At 38.7% G+C, this 18,102-nt stretch overlaps 1 protein-coding gene across 1 annotated transcript in view; it reads left to right on the forward strand.

Annotated features, from left to right (window-relative positions):
• Positions 1-12,307, forward strand: part of LOC148025608 (tryptophan aminotransferase-related protein 3-like) — a 48,664-nt gene extending 36,357 nt beyond the window's left edge. The window contains exons 2-5 of the mRNA XM_087692812.1: positions 10,455-10,755; positions 10,858-11,153; positions 11,225-11,565; positions 11,773-12,307. Of these exons, the coding sequence (XP_087548938.1) occupies positions 10,455-10,755; positions 10,858-11,153; positions 11,225-11,565; positions 11,773-12,029 (1,195 nt within the window). The 3' untranslated portion in view covers positions 12,030-12,307. The remainder of the gene's footprint in view (positions 1-10,454; positions 10,756-10,857; positions 11,154-11,224; positions 11,566-11,772) is intronic.
• Positions 12,308-18,102: the final 5,795 nt, after the last annotated feature.

Here is an 18,102-nt window from a genome sequence, read left to right on the forward strand (position 1 = left end):
TTTAGCAGCTGAACTTGTTGTACTTGCTGTAATTATTGTTGTACTTGCATTTTTGACTGTTGAATCATCATTAGATTTAGCTGTACTTGTTGTTTTCAGATTTGTACCTGCATTTACAGCATCATTTATAGACTCTGATTCTTCTTCATCCATCATTTCTTCTTCATCCTTATATTTGGCACGCGAAAGCATGTCAGCAACTGGATTATCTCTTCCTGCAATATGTTTCAAATCAGGATTTAAGGATTTAATATAGGCTATCCATCTTAGCATGGCTATGTCGGGAGTGGAACAGTTGACAATCATGCCCAAGAGTGGAAGGCAATCTGTTTCAACTATTACGTGTGTGCCCATGAAGTACTCCCTGTCACATTTCAATGCAGTTACTACTCCCCAAAGTTCTCTTTTAATTTGAGCATACCTTCTTTGTCGCTCATTAAGAACCTTCGCTCCAAAGTGGATTGCATATCTGTTGCCTTCAAGGTCGTCTTGACCAACTGCCCATCCTATTCCAATAGGACTTGTGTCCACTGTGAGTATAATAGGCTATCCATTAGAGTAATTAGCCCTCTTTAAAGTGGGGGCTGAAATAAGCAATTTCTTCAGTTTTCGAATAGCTTGAGTATGTTTTTTTTCCCATATAAACCTTTGGCCTTTTCTTAGCAGTTGATAAAGACTTTTAGCAATATGAGCAAAATGTGGTATCCAAATAAGGTAGAAGACACATGCACCAAGAAATCTTCTCACCTCTGAAACATTTGTACATATTTCCTGCATTTTGATGATAGCATCAATCTTGGATGGAGAAGGCTTTCGGCCATATGGACCACACATATGCCCGACCACAAGAACTTCTTCGACTCCAAAAACAGATTTAGCACCTGAAAGAGTAAGATGGATTTCTTCTAATTTAGACAAGATTTGAGCACAATTATTAATATGATTGGAAACAAACTTGCGACATCCAAGTTCATTGAGTTCTTCATTTTTCTTATGAACTTCACATCCTTTGATTGGTACATCATCAAGGAATGGAAGAGTTAATTGGGGAATATAATCTCTTAATACTTTATGCATGGCATTTATCATGTGAGCTACTGAATTCGTAGCCCCTTGGGGTAGAGTACACATGCGGACTAAGCCAAGAGGCGTCTTCATTGTGGTAATGTCTCGGCTTTCCAAAGCAAGCTGAAATTGGTCATAGCCTGAATATAAATCTCCCATGGAATAGATTGCTCTACCTGCAAAAGCTTCAGCAAATTCATCAACAATTGGCCCTGATCCAACATTTCTAATAGTGACTTTATTGACAGGCTGTAAATCTTGAATGAACCGCAAAAATCCATTCTTCTTAGGCATGATAAATCATCGGTTGGAATATGGAGCTGAAGATGGCTCCAATATTCGCATTTTTATCTTTTCATTTAGAAGTTCCAATAACTTAGGCAAATGAGCCCTTGGTACCAGAATTGGTTTAAGATTCCAAGGAACATGTGGGACCGTAAAAATCGCCATTGATGCCACAATGCTTGGATCCACACAGCCAATTTCATGTGGCTGAAATGAAAAAGCTTTGCCATGATTCTTTAACATTTGTATGAAGATTTGCTTTTCAGCTAGCAAGAGGAAAGAGTCCTCACCAATTTTCAGCTTTTGTAGACTTTCTGCTGTAAATTGGTGATCAATATCTCTAGGATCACGAAGGCTTGGCTGTTTGGATACCCTTTCTGCCAGTCCTTCGCTTTCAGGTGGTAGAGGAGTAGCCACCGGCTTGACCTTTTTATCAACTATTTTATACTTTGTTTCTATTCTTACTTCATCCTTGTTTAGCTGTCCAAAGGCTTCATAATCTGCAAATTTTTGAATTATGTCATACATATCCAATGTACATACATGTATGGACTGATTTTCAGCTTGATTTTCTGCATGAACGGTTGTATAAATTTCAGCCATTGTATCATTATAATTCAGCCCATAAAATAGCCCTGAAATTTCTTCATCTTTAGGTAAAACATCAATTTGCTTCAGCTCTTGTTCCATATGACACAAATACTTTCTTTCAGCCCTATTCATGACTGAAAATTGTTTATAACAGCCCACACTATTGGCTGTAAAAACCTACAAGTCAGTTTTTGGCCTTGCCTCCTTTATATGTGGAGGCAATTTTTTATTACATGATGCACTGCCATAGCCTCCACTTATAGCAGCGCTACTCGAAAACCCTTAAATTCTCGGGCATTAGAAGGAACAGGATGATCTCTCAACCGATCCCTATTCCGGTGATGATTTACACATATAGTCAAGAATTGGACAGCTATGTCATTATCCTTACTTCTTATCCGAGCATATGATGAACCATCATCAAGGGCCTTTGTCTCTAAACGAGACTCAGAAATAAACGGTTGTCCAAAAATGATAGGATAGCTGCAGGAAACTTGAACAAAGAAATGAAATTCACCTTTTACATTACCAATAGTAACTTGTACATGAGGGCATGCTGCATAAAGATCGCCAAAAGAGTTATTGGCTGCTTTCATGCGCCATCCTGGGTCCACATCAATGGGCCATCCGCCATTCTCGTAGAGACTTCTTGACATGACATTAATCTCCGAGCCATGGTCTATAAGGGCAATGCATGGAGTTTCTTTTTCTCCGATCTTAACAACGGTTTCAGTAGTCGCCCTTGCCCAATGGGTATGGGAGTAGTGACTACTAGGAATAAAGTGAGCATCACTTTCTTCTTGCATGTTGTAAAGATGAGCTTCTTTCTTAGGCATAGGCTGCACTTTAGATTGAGAAGTCCCTACCATAATAGCTTCTTCAGTTTCTGCTTCATAGATGTCTTCAACTTTGGCTTCTATGGCTGCAATCAATTCTTTGATTGCCTCCAATCGAATCCCTTGAGTTTTCAGCTTCTCTTCATCCTGCAAATACACATGAAGTGCTTGCAGAAAAGCATGCATAGATTCTTCAGTTTCCTCACCAACATATTGTCTTTTTCGTTTAATTACATCAATTATTACATCATGAAATCCTCGTTTTGAAATTCCAAGAATTTCACCTAATGTAAATTTAATTATACTTCCAAGAATCCTTTCTTCTAGGATCTGTTTAAGATCCGTTGCGGTCTCTATGTCTGACTGCAACTTGTAACTGGGATGTTTGCTTTTTCTTTTTCCTTCTGTCTTCTTTGCTTGAGGGGTATCTCCCATATCAAGCTCTGGCGGTGATGGAGTTTCAGCAGCCTTCTGCTGGTCCGGTTTACTTCTTGTCACACGTTTAGTTGGCCCTGAAGAAGAAGGACCGGCAACATCTTCATCTCTTCATCTCTTTTCTTCTATCATGGCTTCATGATTATTAATTTCAGCTAATCGGGCAAAAGCTAAAAATGAATCAACAGGCTCGGTCCAACCGGTTCTTCCTCGGATGCATTGACTGACAGTGGTTAAATTATCTTTGGTTGCCTTGCCTTGCTCCATGCGATCCAAGGCCTGCATCCATACTTTAGATTTTGCATTAGTTTTACATGCTTTAACAATTTCATTAGTTGGCTCAATTTGCAGCCCATAGGTTGCTGCATCAACAGCTGCATAGGCTGTTCTTGTTGCTAAATACTCTAATCTTTTTTTCATGCCACCGTTGCCGAAGTTTGGCTCAAGAGGAAGCCCGGTTTCGGTTGCATGAATTTTACCATCCTTCCAAAAGACTAATTTTTGTGCTTCAGCTTCACGGAATGCATTGCACTCCCTCTTGTTATGCTGCAGACTATCACACCAGATACAACGTCTTTTGAAGCCTTCTCGTACAGGCCTTTGGGCAGTTGACCGTCCCCTTTCTTCCACTTTCACATCAAGCTTTTCCACTTTGGAATTAATCTCTGTTAGGTTAAGATGGAGATCCCGCATACTTTTAATTAACTCGTCCATGATATCCTTCTTTGGAGATGGAACAACAGAATTTCTTGGTTGCTCGGCCATAGAGACAGGAGGTCGAGAAACATGAACAGGCTCCTTCATGGATTCAGTTGTTGCGGGGGTTGATCCCCATCTTAGGCGCAACCGCTCTCTTCGAGCAATCATATTAACTGCTTCAGTGACATCACTCCAAGCAGTCTTCAATCCCATCTCAGAGTCAGGATCTTCAAGTCGATCAGTTAGCTTCTCTTGAAGGAAAGGATCAGCAGCCTTTAGAAATAATTCAATCTTCTGGCTTTCCATACCTTGTTGATCGTCAGGATCTAGTTGAGCAAATTTACTTTGAAATTCTCGATGAAGAGGAGTGGCGGTTAGACCCTTATTGGGCCTTTCGACCCATTCAGTGAAAACTTTCTTTGTCATAAGGCCGGAATCTTCAAGAAAAAATTCTTCTCGAAGAGCCTTCTTGAACACGGACCATCCTGCGTCTTTTTGGAAAAGACCATGAATTCGGTCCTGGAGACCATGCACAGCTAGACGGGGAAAATAACGGCTCCAAGTATGTTGAGGAACTCCAAAGAAGACCATCTTGTCAGTATAGAGGCGGATAAAAGAGGACACATTTTGCCCATTAAATTGCTTGAGCTCTTGCCCAACTGCTTCCAAAGCTTTAATGGCAGCAGCATCAATCCGCTCTTCTTCTTGTCTCCGTTGTTGCAATTGCAACTGCTGTTGAAATTGCAATTCTTGTTGTTGGCTTTCTTGCATCAGACGAACCAACTGTTGCAAGGTATCTCCTCCCGAACTTGATGACTCTCCCATTGGACTTCTTCTTCCGCAGCGGACCTTCACGTCAGGTTCACCACTGTCGTCATGTTAAGGGTTGAAGGTCTACCTCCGGGGCTTAGTGCAGAAGAGGAGTATGGGATTCAAAGTTCAGAAAAGGGAAAAAGATTGGGGTTTAACAAGATCCGGGTTTTAGAAATGATTTAGATGTGGAAGAAGAATTCAAGCTTTTTCTATGTATTTAGCATACATGAATGGAATAAAAAACTCTATCTTGATTACATCAAATGCTTTTGGATACATAATCCATAACATAAAGGATATACTCTGATTCTTAATCCAAATATGAATATCAAATGCAAGTTCTAATGGCTTTTATTTCAAGTACATAGATGGATTTCAACTCTAGGGATCAAGTATTATGTTGGTAGACTTCAAATACATTCAAGATTTGGGCCAATGGTACATGAAATGCATTGAAGAAGCATAATCTTTACTTCAGTCCTGTTTTAAAACAGAAAATTCCAGCCCATAATCAATCTCAAAAAGAGTGCATAAACTCATGAATAAGCTCCTCTAATCATTAATGAGTAAAGTCTTGATGAAAAGAGGTCATTTTCTTCTATTACAACCACATAAATCTCTTGTTTGCTCATAAAAATGGACAAGAACAGTGGGCTACCCTGTTTATGACTGGTTATTTCAGCCCATAACAGCCCATACACCTTCAAAATCCTCACCCTTTGCTTGCCCCAAAGTCACTCAAGTACTTGGGTTCATTGGACCATGAATAAGGTAGACAAAATGAGAGAAGACGTGCATAAGAGCAGGCTGAATACTTTTCTCTCAGATTTCCCCCTTTTATAGACTGTCATACCATGCATTTTCGTCAGACCAAATGGACGGATAAGTGGAGCTCTCACCTTGTTTGCATCTTCATCTTCAGCTTCTGTTAATCTCCAGTTTGCATGCTCCAAAGCATGCACCATGGCTTCAGCTCTCTCCAGTTGCAGTCAGGCTGTGCAGGCCCGCATTTTGCGCCGAAAAATGTGGGCTGCATCCTGCTCAGGCCTAGGTCACTTTTGACCTACTCAGGTCACTTGCTGGTCACATTAGTCCATTACTTCAGGTTCCTCGTGAACCTAGTGGACTTTTTGGCATTTTCTTGAGTTCTTACCATATTTTTGCACTTGAATCAATGTGATTTATCCTGCAGACTGTCAATTACTTCCAGCTGACCAAGTTGTAGGTTCCCATAGACTTATTTTTCATCAATATACATGGTACAACTGAAAATTATATGCTAAACACAAAAGAACTTATGTAACTAAGTTGGTTATTGGGTAACAATGACTGAATTTTGTATGCAAATTCCTCATATAACTCCTAGTGAAGTTCTTCTGTGTTCATAAGAATCCCATGATTTATATTATGAACAATAAACTCTTTGACATTGCGCCTCAGGAGTACAGCTGCTCCAGGACACCGAGGCCCTTCACAGAGGCAGCTCACAGACTTCTTTGCAAAGGAGACTCAGAAGACTTCAATACAGTTACAGCCAGAGTCCACACGAGAGCCTCTCTCACCGCCACAGTCCACACACAGATGAGTACTGATTGATCGAGCCGTTCAACTTAACCGATCCAAATGCCCTAGGCCTCGACATAGACACCAAGGACACCTTTATAGGCGGATATATGGGATTATTGCTCGGGCTAGAGCTAGGCCCTCCATACCCACCTGAGATTGTACCATTTGGAGCTCATTGTTACTAGATAGAGCCCTATGTTTTACACATAGCCATAGTTAGTTTCCTTTCTTATTTTGCTTTGTGCTACATATTTTACCCAGACAGTTGTACCATCATACACATGATTGTAACTCATGGTCTCATAGGTCATTTTGGCCTTTTGTAGACGTTAATATATCATTTCATTTCATTTCATTTCATTTCTCCCTTTTCCAGTCTTCCGTCTCTTTCCTTCTCTCTCCTCAGTCATTTCTTCACAAAAAATTTCAAATGGCCCAAACTTTGAAACTCTATTTCCTTGCAGTTTTCGAAACTCCCGTTTTTGAAACACATGGATACTATGTTTCCTAGGAATGAGGTTTTGGGCAGTATAGGTCATGGGCAAGGTAAAACCCCCTTTTTGCCTGCATTTTTGTGTCACATGCTCATTTTGCCTATTCCCCTACACAGGCCTGGTCAGCATAACCGCTGAAAGTGCTCTTCTTGAAAGGTAAACTTCAGTTGTGAACATTCAACTTTGTTCTCTTGTAGATTTCAGACTTGAATTTGTGCAATTTTCAGACAAGATAAAATGGAATTTTTAGTTTTGCCAGCTATATGTGCCCTGTTTCAGCCTTGTCTCATTTGTTAGCTAACAGCCAACACATTACTATGGCCCCCGATCCTACTTGGCTGGCCAATGGCTCCTTATCATTTATGTTGTAGACGCGACTTTGAGACATTATTGGTTTAGATTGCCTTTTTAAAAATGTACCTACTATCACATTTTTACGAGTCTCATGAACTTGACTTTTGAGTCACAATTCTCGGATGATAGGTGTTATGGTGTTACACTTTTAATTCAGGTTTTATGTGACATGTTATATGTGGGCTCTTTTGTTTCAAAATATTGTAAATTATTTTGGGTGAATTTAGATTACTTAATATGAATTCTAGAGTCTCGCAAGTTTTTGCAAAGCTGATAACTACGTGAAACTATGTAATGGAAATCATGGAACTTGTGTTAAAAGTTATTATTATTCAGCAACTCTAATCTCTAATGTGCTTAGAATATGTTTATATTTGTATATTTATATGCATGAACATATGTATTATTATTTATATAATATTTATTGGTATATTCTGAAATGCCATTTCCACAAAAATTTCAAATGATCGAAACTCCGTTTCTTCTGGTTTCTGAAACTCTCATTTCGAAATGCATGGAAACTATGCTTGCGAGACCCACCCTTTGATTCTAGACCCTAGGTAGCTCCTAAAACCAACCTTCCTTTTCTATAAAGGGTGGTGGAACTTGAATAACAACTGATTACAACAAGGAATAAATGCATCAAACAATAATGTGAAAATCCAGCATTTCACCACTTTGGGCAAGATTGCCTTCAAGGAATAGAGACAAGCTGACATTGATTGGCCCCAAAATTAGTGCCCCTTTTAGTATTTCTATTGATATTAATCTCATACATTGTTGCGAATGGAATAGGCTGAACTCCCAATAAATTGGTGGGCCACACTACAAACTCAATGAAAACGTCTAAGTTCTCAATCTTCAAGAAATCAAGCGCAATCTCTCACAAATTCTAGAACCATTGTCATGCTTTATAACTAGCAACCTTATAGTGCGATTTGCCCCTTGATCAGTCCACATCTCAAGGAGCACAAATCTTTAAGCAACAACCTTCTAGTTCAATTTGCCCTTGAGTCCACATCCGGAGGACACAAATTGAATCTTCCTGTAGATGACTAAATCTCTTGTAATCTGCTGTTAAACTTTAGATTTGCAGCAACAAACTTCCATGCATGGCTGAGATTTGCTGACATGCATTCTAAGACAGCCATGCAAACCCTAATATCTGCTGAAATCAGGTCTGTAATCAGCAAACTCATTGCTGCCTTCTTTAGAAAATTCAAAAGGATTAAAAGAGACTATTATAATTCATAGTAGAGGAGAGAGAAATTTGATTCTCTCATGCAGAAAATGCTGCCCAAACAGCAGCACATCAGATTATGCATTAACTACTGTTACCTGCAATTGATTGCTACATTAAATGTTGTTCAGCTGTCATTGCCGTTTGTGAATTAGGATTTTTCTGTCTAATCCTCCCAATTGTGCATCAGTTGTCAATTCCCCCTCAACCTGAACTCTCCAATCCCATAATTGCGGAGAATGGATCTCTATAGCCTTACACTGCTCTCTATATGGCTGCATGGCAAGTGCAAACCTGCCCATGCAAAACTCAGTCTCTAGACAAAATTTCCAGCCAATAATAATTCAATAAATTGAAAATACATTTTGCCACTACCTAGCTGCAATTTTAAATTCCTAACCTCTTTGAACTTGAAAGTGTTGAAAAGTTCTACAAACCTTAAGACATTAGATCATTTAATTGTGTAACTATCCATTACCCCAAAAGTCATTCTTAAGGGGCTATTTAATGTCCTTGACCAAGATTTGGCTCAAGTACCCCACTAGATCCTGTCCACCACAACTTTAGTCAATGTCTTGTGAGAGTGTGCAATGGAAGAGGAATATGAACATGGAGAGAGAAAGTAAGGGAAAGATTGCAATAAAAGAAGAGAATGTTAGAAGAAAATGTGCATTGAACTCCAAAAGAATGTTGAATACAAAGAGGACTGATCAGTCCCTGCATGCAGCCCAATGCATTTGTTGATGGCACCGGATCAGGTTGATGATGGATGGCAGCACCGAAAGACGGAGAAGAGCCAGCCCCGAATTTTGGAGCATGCCCAAGATTTGCAAGAGAATAATGACCAACCAACTGAGGAGGGAAGAATAAATAGGCTGCCCTTGACAATACTGGCCAACCAGCATCAGGCCAAGCATTTAATCCTAGCAACTTGCATAAAATAATGCAGAAAGTGCTAGCATTGAATAAAAATGATGGTCACCTCATATTGGCCAGTGTGAACGCAATCCAAACCATTGAAAGAAAAATGCACTGGTTGGAAAATAACCAGCCAATGTGAACGCACCTAAAACTAACTAAAAAGGAAATGCATGCTATAAATAGAGCTTCCTTCTCCATCAAAATATGTCTGAGACTGAGGCTCACAAGCAAGAGATGACTATGCAAGACACATGATTGCTACACCCCTTCTCAGATCTTGGATGTGGCTTAAAGGTCAAAGAAGATGGAATGGATCCAAGGGTGGCAGAAGAAGTGGCAATGGTGATGAAGTCTGTCAATGTGGTCCGTCAATGAAGAAGCTCCTCATGATCTTGGAGAACCTTTCTTTGAAACACAAAGGATAGGGAATCCATAGCTATATCATTGATGTTGTCCCTCTTTGAAAGGGATTTTGTAGGCTCCATTCCCTTTTCATTGTAGAGGGTCCCTAGGGTATCTTCCATAGCCGCACAATGTTCCTCATTCCTTTCACAAGGGGACAACATTAGTGATGTGGTTGTGGATTCCATGGCCCCTTGTGTTCCAAAGGAAGATTCCTAGGATCTTGAGGAGCTTCTTCATCGACCGACTACATCAATAGACTTCATCAGCATTGGCACTTCTTTTGCCATCCTTGGATCCATTCCATCTTCTTTGGCCTTTTAGACACATCCGAGATTTGAGAGGGGGTGCTAGCAGTTGATGGGCATGTGTTTTGCATAGTCATCTCTTGCTTGCTCTGTCTAAATCAGACGAGGACATTAGGAGCTTCATGTCTCGAACAACTCTCTTGGACCTTTTAGTGGCTCAACACCCCTTGTGAGGGGTAGAAGCTATAAGGTGGGAGACACTAGAGTATGGGATTGACATCTCCATATTAGAACTGCGTGCTTGATTGCAAGGCATGTGAAATATGATGACTACTCATAGAATTCAACATGCCATATACATAACAAGATTTTGGATCGACACCAATTAGCCTCGTTATCTTGATAAGCATTCTCTAGCTTGTTTTGTCATTTCGATTCTTTCTTTTGTCTATAGAATAAGGAATGTTTAATATTTATTATGCTAATGAAGTTCATGTGGTTGCAGTGGAGATCCTCTCATGTTTGTTCCTTTTTGGAGGCAGAATGCTGCAGCCAGTGCAGTATTGATTCCTGGATGGTATCGAACAGGCTACCAGATTGTAGAGGGCACTTCGTCAATTCCAATTTCCCCAAGTTTGGAAAGAGAAATCAGAAAGCTTCATGCACTTGTTGGCAATGCAGTCGTAGAAAATAAATACATACTTGTTGGGACAGGTTCAATGCAACTTTTGAATGCTGCAGTTGAAAGCCTTGCCCCTACCAGTGGTGATCCTGCAAGTGTTGTATCTGCCACTCCTTACTATGGAGTAAGCACTGAAAGATTTTCAATTTTTAGAACTCCTCAATTGTGGTACTAACCTGTTATCTCTTAGTGAAACCAGGCATGACAAGTTTGAACTTTTGTTTAGGCCTATCGCAGTCAGACAGAGTTGTTTGAAACATCACACTACAAATGGGCAGGTGATGCATATGCATATACAGAGCAGCAAGGCATTTCAAATGAATCGTCAATAGAGTTTGTGACATCCCCAAACAATCCAGATGGAAAAATCAGGAGTGCTGTGCTCAATGGTAGCACTGCTTCAACTATTTTTGACCTTGCTTATTACTGGCCTCATTTTACAGCTATTACTGAAGCCCGTGATGATGATGTTATGCTTTTCACTTTATCCAAAGTTACTGGCCATGCTGGTAGCAGAATAGGGTAAGGCTAGTAGCTTATCCTCCTTATAAAGGATTATTTCTTTTCTGGCTAACTTTGATTTGTCTATGTAGATGGGCTATAGTGAAGGATCTAACAGTGTTCACAAGGCTACAAGAATACATTGGCATGAATATCTTGGTTGTATCCCATGAAGCTCAGCTCAGGGCCACACAACTGCTAAGGACAGTTAATAGAGGTTACTCGGAACAAAAAAGAAGTGGCAAAATCTCACTGAACTTGTCAATGAATGAATATGCCAGCAGTAACCTCATATTTCATTATGCATACAAAAAGCTTCAAAGTAGATGGGAAGAGTTGGCTCTCACACTAGCAAATTCAAATCGGTTCAGTTTACAGCAGTTGGAGCCAGTTTTTTGCAATTTCTTCAATGAAGTCACAGGCCCATCTCCAGGTAAAGCTCTGGAGTCTGATGATTTTCTCTGTAAGTGTTAACAAACCAGATACCTATTTTTTCCCATTAGACACTTGAATGTGCAGAAGGGGGCGTGCCTCCCCTCCAAATATTAGCCATGAAACAACTTAGGCGTCCCCTATGGACACTGGATGAATGTGGGTACGTGACCATAGATGTAACATGAAGCATTGTCATGATTTGCAGCATATGCGTGGGTGCGATGTGAATCAGAGGAAGATGAAGATTGTGCAGCTGTGTTCAGTGAAGCAGGTATCACAGGCCGTGGGGGTACTAGTTTCGGGTCAAGTGGAAAGTATCTACGGTTGAGTTTGATTAAACGGGATTCTGTGTTCGAGAACCTAATCAACCACTTGAAAGCACTAGTGTCAAGGAATGAGACTGCTAGTCTTATCAAGATGCAAGGTGCTCACAGAATCAGGGAATCATGGCATGCCTTTTGATTTTGATTATCATCTCCGTCTGAAGACCTTGTTACATCTCAATCCCAAGTGCACCCATCATCATTAATGCCTTGTTAATGGTGCTCACAGAATCAGGGCATCACCTCATCATGCCTTTTAATTTGATTATCCCAATCTGAAGCTCGAATGGAATGTATCCATCATCGTTAATGCCTTGTTAATGGGGATGCTGCATCTCGAGCTATTTGTTACAACTTTAATAATTCATTAAATTAATGGTTGGACTTACTCATTTTTCTGCTTGGAAGGGCAATAAAGTTAGTGTTATATTAGATAATCGAGGTTGACGAGTGACACTAATGTCTTGACCTCACTTAACAAATATGGATATGGAGTTAAGAGCCACATGCAGCGCCAGTTGTGTGCCCTGTGAATAACCTCCCACACTCTGCTATTGTAATTCAGTGCGTTCATTCTCTTCCCAACTATGAGTAATACATAGGTACCAAATATGCATGTGGGGCTACAGCAAAATCACCACACACTCATTTTCAGTACCAAACTTGGTGTTTGCCTCAATTTTACGACTATTGTGATTTGTCATTATTTGCTTATGCTGGAAAGATCATACATTTTTTGAATAGGTGTTGCACATTAAGACTCCTGTAAGCTCTCTCTTTAAATTTCACATGCTAGGATTTTTTACCATTTATGAATCAGAGGTTTTGAGAAAAAGCACTAGTTATCAAGAGACACGTCTAAGAGAGGTCTCTAATGAGATTATAGCTAGTGTTTGGACCCAAAAACTCTCAAAATTAGGTGAACTCTTCAAAATCAATGTTATCCATACTAGAGATCTAAAAGTTGTGATATATATATATATATATATATGCATTGTTTGTGTTGAAGATTAGAATTGTGTTATAAGAGGTCTCTGATATTTTTATTGTCTTCTCCTTTGTCTCTTGTCTCGTCCTAAACTCTCCAAAGAGCTGTTTTTCTACTTGTTTTCTGTTAAATTCATACTTGATCATATCAAGGTTGTAGATCATTTCTCTTGTAGCATATATTGTGCTATTAACGTGTGATCACACTCAAGGACTGGCTTGAGGTTTTTCACATATGATTGAGCATAGCCCAATCTTAAACCTCTAGGATTATGTACTTGTCTTTTATCATTTGAGCTATCTTTCTCCTCCATTGTTGCTTGTGTTTTGATTCTAATAGTTGGTGGTAGAGTTTCTTCTTCCACAAGTGCAAGTGACACTAGATTGTTATGCTATGCAAATTTTGAGCAAATAATAATAATTTATTTTGGGATTTTAAAGAAAAATGTTGGCAATACATCGTGTATCATGTCTCCAACTGCAATAAACTTATGCTTAACATTCTCAATACAACCTTTTCTATACTTTACCAAATTTTATATTGCAATATATGCATAACAAACGTACCAAATGTTCTTGTGTTGGACATATGCGAATTGCTTCTTTGATTTGTATATACTATACAATTGTATCTTGAGCAAGTTAATGTTGTATTTTATCAAAATATATACAAGAAATAATGTATCCAACATGTTGATATTTGAAGGTAAGCTTGATTGGACCAACAACCCATTGTGGTCGTATACGATGTGATGTGCTTGTTCAAAAAGGGCTTCAAAATGGTACATCTAGGTATTGATAATTAGCACGAATCTCAAGCTTGCTACTACTACTTTAAAGGCACCAGGGAGGATGGTATTGCCATGCATGTGTGTATCCTACTAAGCAATAGTCTAACTGGGATGTAAACAATCCATATACTAACGAATAAAGGAATCTATCACAAGAGCCATTATACCTTACATTTACTAATGTAAAATTTCTAGGTAGGCTTGGAATGCAATTCCTAATCCCTATTAATGGGGGCAAGTATTTGCAAAAATTTGATGAAAGTTAAGGATGTCAAGGTGAAGCTTATTGCAATTTTACGAATAATTTTGCATGGTATCTTAGCTATCAATGTTTTGAATATTCGGCCACTACATTTATAATTTTGCTCATGATAGACAATTTGAATGCCCACACGTCTATTGGTGGGATGATTGTAATGCATGCAAGAAAACCATCAATGGTAAAATGGTTTTGTTAGGTAGATTGCTAATCAAGCATTCACTACAAGTCATTAAGAGGGCAAGGGAAAGGCCTCTCCAATTCTAAGTTTGATTTTACATAACTTTGGTTAAAATAGCAACTGGGGGATGAAGAAGAAATCTTGTTGTTGTTATTACAAAACAAAATATGTTAAGAGTTGCAAGCCAGAGAAAGAAAACACAAAAGTATATAGATACTTGGCTTAATAGGTGAATTAAGCAATTCACTTTCCATCCTTTTAGGATAGTGATACTAGGAAGCATATTATTGCTTAGAAGGATTTATTTTGCTCCTTAGAAATGCCTTCAACAGAAAAATGGTTTTGTTCATTATGCCAACATTGCCTCATATTTGTTCAAGGCATTGTTAAAGTGCAACTTACATTAATAAATCATAGTACACTTGGTCACATCACAACTTTATATCTGGGGCATCATAAATACCATGTAGGTTTTGGCAATCTTGATGGTTATGTTTGTGGAAATGCAGATATATAGTTTATGATTTTTGTGATGGTGACATTATAGTGGCTTAAGGGTAAGGGGCCTTATGTCATCAACTTTATAGGATAGATGTCTATGAGGGTTATGTATGATTTACATCCTATTATTGTTAGTTTTATAGATGATGTTAAGTTGTGGTATGTGTATTGTGGACAAGAATTTGTTTTACAGATGATGTTAAGTTGTGGTATGTGTATTTTGGACATCAAATTGAGATTCTTGTTGCACCTTGTTACGAGTTTTTACATTTGCAAGCATCTATAAAACATGTGTAAAGGTTGTAGTCCTAATAAAATGTAGGTAACAATGTGCTATGTTCCTTAAGGATGGTTTAGTTGGGGAATGAACTATTGCTTGTGCATAGTGATGCTAGTGGTCATATAGGACTCCTTTAAATAGTTAGTTTTTGTACTTTGTAGCAGTCATTGCTTGTTGCCATGGCTTGTCTTGTCGCCATGAGATGTCATGATATTTATTTCATTCCTATGAATATAACATATTTATGATTTATTTTTGGATATTTCTTTGATCAAAAAATAAAAAACGATAATCAAATTCCCCAAAATATACAATTAATGTCTTACTTTCATAGCAAGAAGCTAAAATTCATGGTAGGAGAGGCACCCACACAAGGGGATGTATGGCTTAAATGGTTCTCACTCTTGTACATCACTAAAGGGATGATTGATTTAAATTTACATATACAACTTTCATGGCCAACCTTGTTGAAAGACACGGCACACTTTGTCAACCACTTTAATGAGTGCCAATGAACTAAACTTCCATTTAGGCAATATAAGATGGAGCTCTCCCTACCAATTTCCCTACAACCTTTAGACAAGTGGAAAATCGATATTGTGAGACCCACTAGAGTAGTTGTTCAATACTCCCAAGCACATTGCATCATTGTGGCCATTAATTACATGAGAGACTAGATAGAGGCTAGGCCACTCACAAGAATAATGTCAAGAAAACATCTAACTTTTTATGGGGGCAAGTCATATCTTGAATTGACTACCTCATTGAGATCATTAATGACCAAGGAACTCATTGTTTAAATGTAGTTTTTGACCATCTTTTGTATATCTTCTAACTAGTACACTAGACGTCCTTACTACCCTTGGGCAAATGGCCAAGCAAATTCCGTAAAAAAGATATTGATCACTATCCCTGACCAAGACTATTTACACTTCTAGATTGGATTAGGATGATAAGGTCATGGTGTAACAAATGCTAAAGCAAGGATGACACTTGGTTCAAGGAAATCCCTTAGTTTGTATGCAAGTTGAGAAGCTCCCTGGTTCCATGAAGTTTCTAGAAGATTCTTGAAAATATCTACATCATCGCTAATATCATCACTGATGTCGACATTCTATGTGCCAATATATGCGTGTCATGCCATGTGCCATCCTCTTGTAATGACATGTGTCACCCTTAACCTCCATAGGCTATAGTATAAATAGGGATGATGGGCTACAAGCCCTTTAATCTTGCCACACTAGTTGTGAGGCTCATGCGAGGTAAGTCCTCTTCCAGTTCTTGCCTTGTTTTAGTCTTATATTGTATTGAGTTTTGTCTTGTAATCAAGCCATGCTCTTGTGAGCATTCTCTTATGATCAAGTTATCTTGTAATCAAGTTTTAGTCCAATTTCTCTTTCAAGTTCTTCTCTTGTAAGTTGTGAGAGTAATCTTCTCACTCTCAAAGATCACTTGTTGTACCCATAACAATTTGGCAAGAACGTCCTACCACAATCTTGCCTAGTCGTAATGGAGTCTGTGATGGAAGGTATTGCTAGTTCTTTACAAAGCATCCATAGCAACAAATCCAAAAGCTTTAAGAAAGTAATGCAAGGCTACAAGCATAGCAACCATCATATTTGGGCTTATTTGTGCAAGACCTACAACAACAACCTCAAGATATTCAAGAGAGAAGCCTACATCAAGCTAGAGCTCCATTAGCTACCTACTAGCAACCTTCATGATCAACATAAGAAAGAACCAAAGGTCAATCTTCTAGAGAAATTTCATGGCACAAGGTCAAAATTTAGAGGTTTCCTCTAGCAAGTACAATTGTTTATATGTTTGCAGCCAGATCGTTATCCAAATGATGTCAGCCTTGTAGGAACTCCTCTCTCAAGTACACCACTCTCTTGGTTTTCTCCCTTGCTTGAGAAGGAATCCCCATTGCTATATAATTTTGAGGCCTTTGTACAAGAGTCCTTTGCCACATTTGAGAAGTAGAAAAAGTAAGAGTATCTGAAACAAAGTTTAGAGACCTACGCCACAAGGGTCAAGATCTGCCTCAATATATGCATGAGAATTTCAACAACTCACATGTAGTTTAACATCGTATGAGGATTATTTTATTAGTCAATTCCATTGGGGATTGAAAGATGACATTAACGATATTTTGCTCACTATGCCAAAGGTGCATACACTTAGTGAATTTATCTCTCAAGCAATTGAATGTGACAATTGCCTGTTTGAGAGAAGATAAGAAAGACATTGAGGAGCCGCCTTGAATTCAAGCAAGACAAAGACTTTTGAAGACCCACTTGGCCAAAAAGACCAAGTATTTGAGATAAAGCCTATGCAAATTGATATGATGTGGTTCAAGCCATTGAGAGTTCAAGAAAAATAAAGTTGGTGCATCAATCAATTATGCATGTACTATGGCTAGTCTAGAAACATAGCTAAATATTATCCTAACAAAGAAAGGATTAAAATTCATGGTGCCACTACTCCATCATTGTCAGGAAACATTGGCATCCAACCTCAGTAGGAGACCATACGGTTGGACAGAGTTTGAGAAACCCAAAATAAGGTCTCTTTCTATCTGCAAGTCCAACATTTAGCTTTATGCTACCAATAAAGATTCACATTGAGGGAAGATAGATAGTAGATAGACAAGCTTTGTTAGACTCTTGAGCCACAACATGCTTCATGGACGAGAAGTTTGTGGAGCAACATGGAATATTTCTAAGGAAAGAAAAGCCAATATGTGCAGAAGTAATCAATGGTTGACCTTTTTCTTTGGGAGATGTCAGGTAGGAGACTCAATCCATAGAAGTTACCTTGAGGAGTCTTGTATCAGATATAGCCTTTAATATCATCCATTGCCCAAATAGTCTCATTGTTATTGGGCTACCCTACCTAGAATTACATAACATTGACATCAATTGGAGGTCTACAAAGGTTGTTGGACTAGGGCCAATGAAGAATACTAATAGGAAGAATTCTCGACAAACATACATTAGCACAAAGGTGCTTAGGCATCAAGCAAAGAAGAATCCATAATTTTTTATTTATGTAATCCCAATGGAGAAGGCAAAGAAAAAAATCTTGGACATACTCCTAGCTCAATATGTAGAGTTCAAAGATGTGTTTGAAAAGAAAAATATAGATATGCTATCAAAACCCCGACCTTATCATTCTCTAATAGATTTACACAGAAAAGCTCAACTACCTTTT

Source organism: Lygodium microphyllum, chromosome 14 (genome assembly GCF_053477565.2).
Source record: "Lygodium microphyllum isolate KBCC chromosome 14, Lygodium_microphyllum_v1.1.10, whole genome shotgun sequence".
NCBI classification, from domain to species: domain Eukaryota; kingdom Viridiplantae; phylum Streptophyta; class Polypodiopsida; order Schizaeales; family Lygodiaceae; genus Lygodium; species Lygodium microphyllum.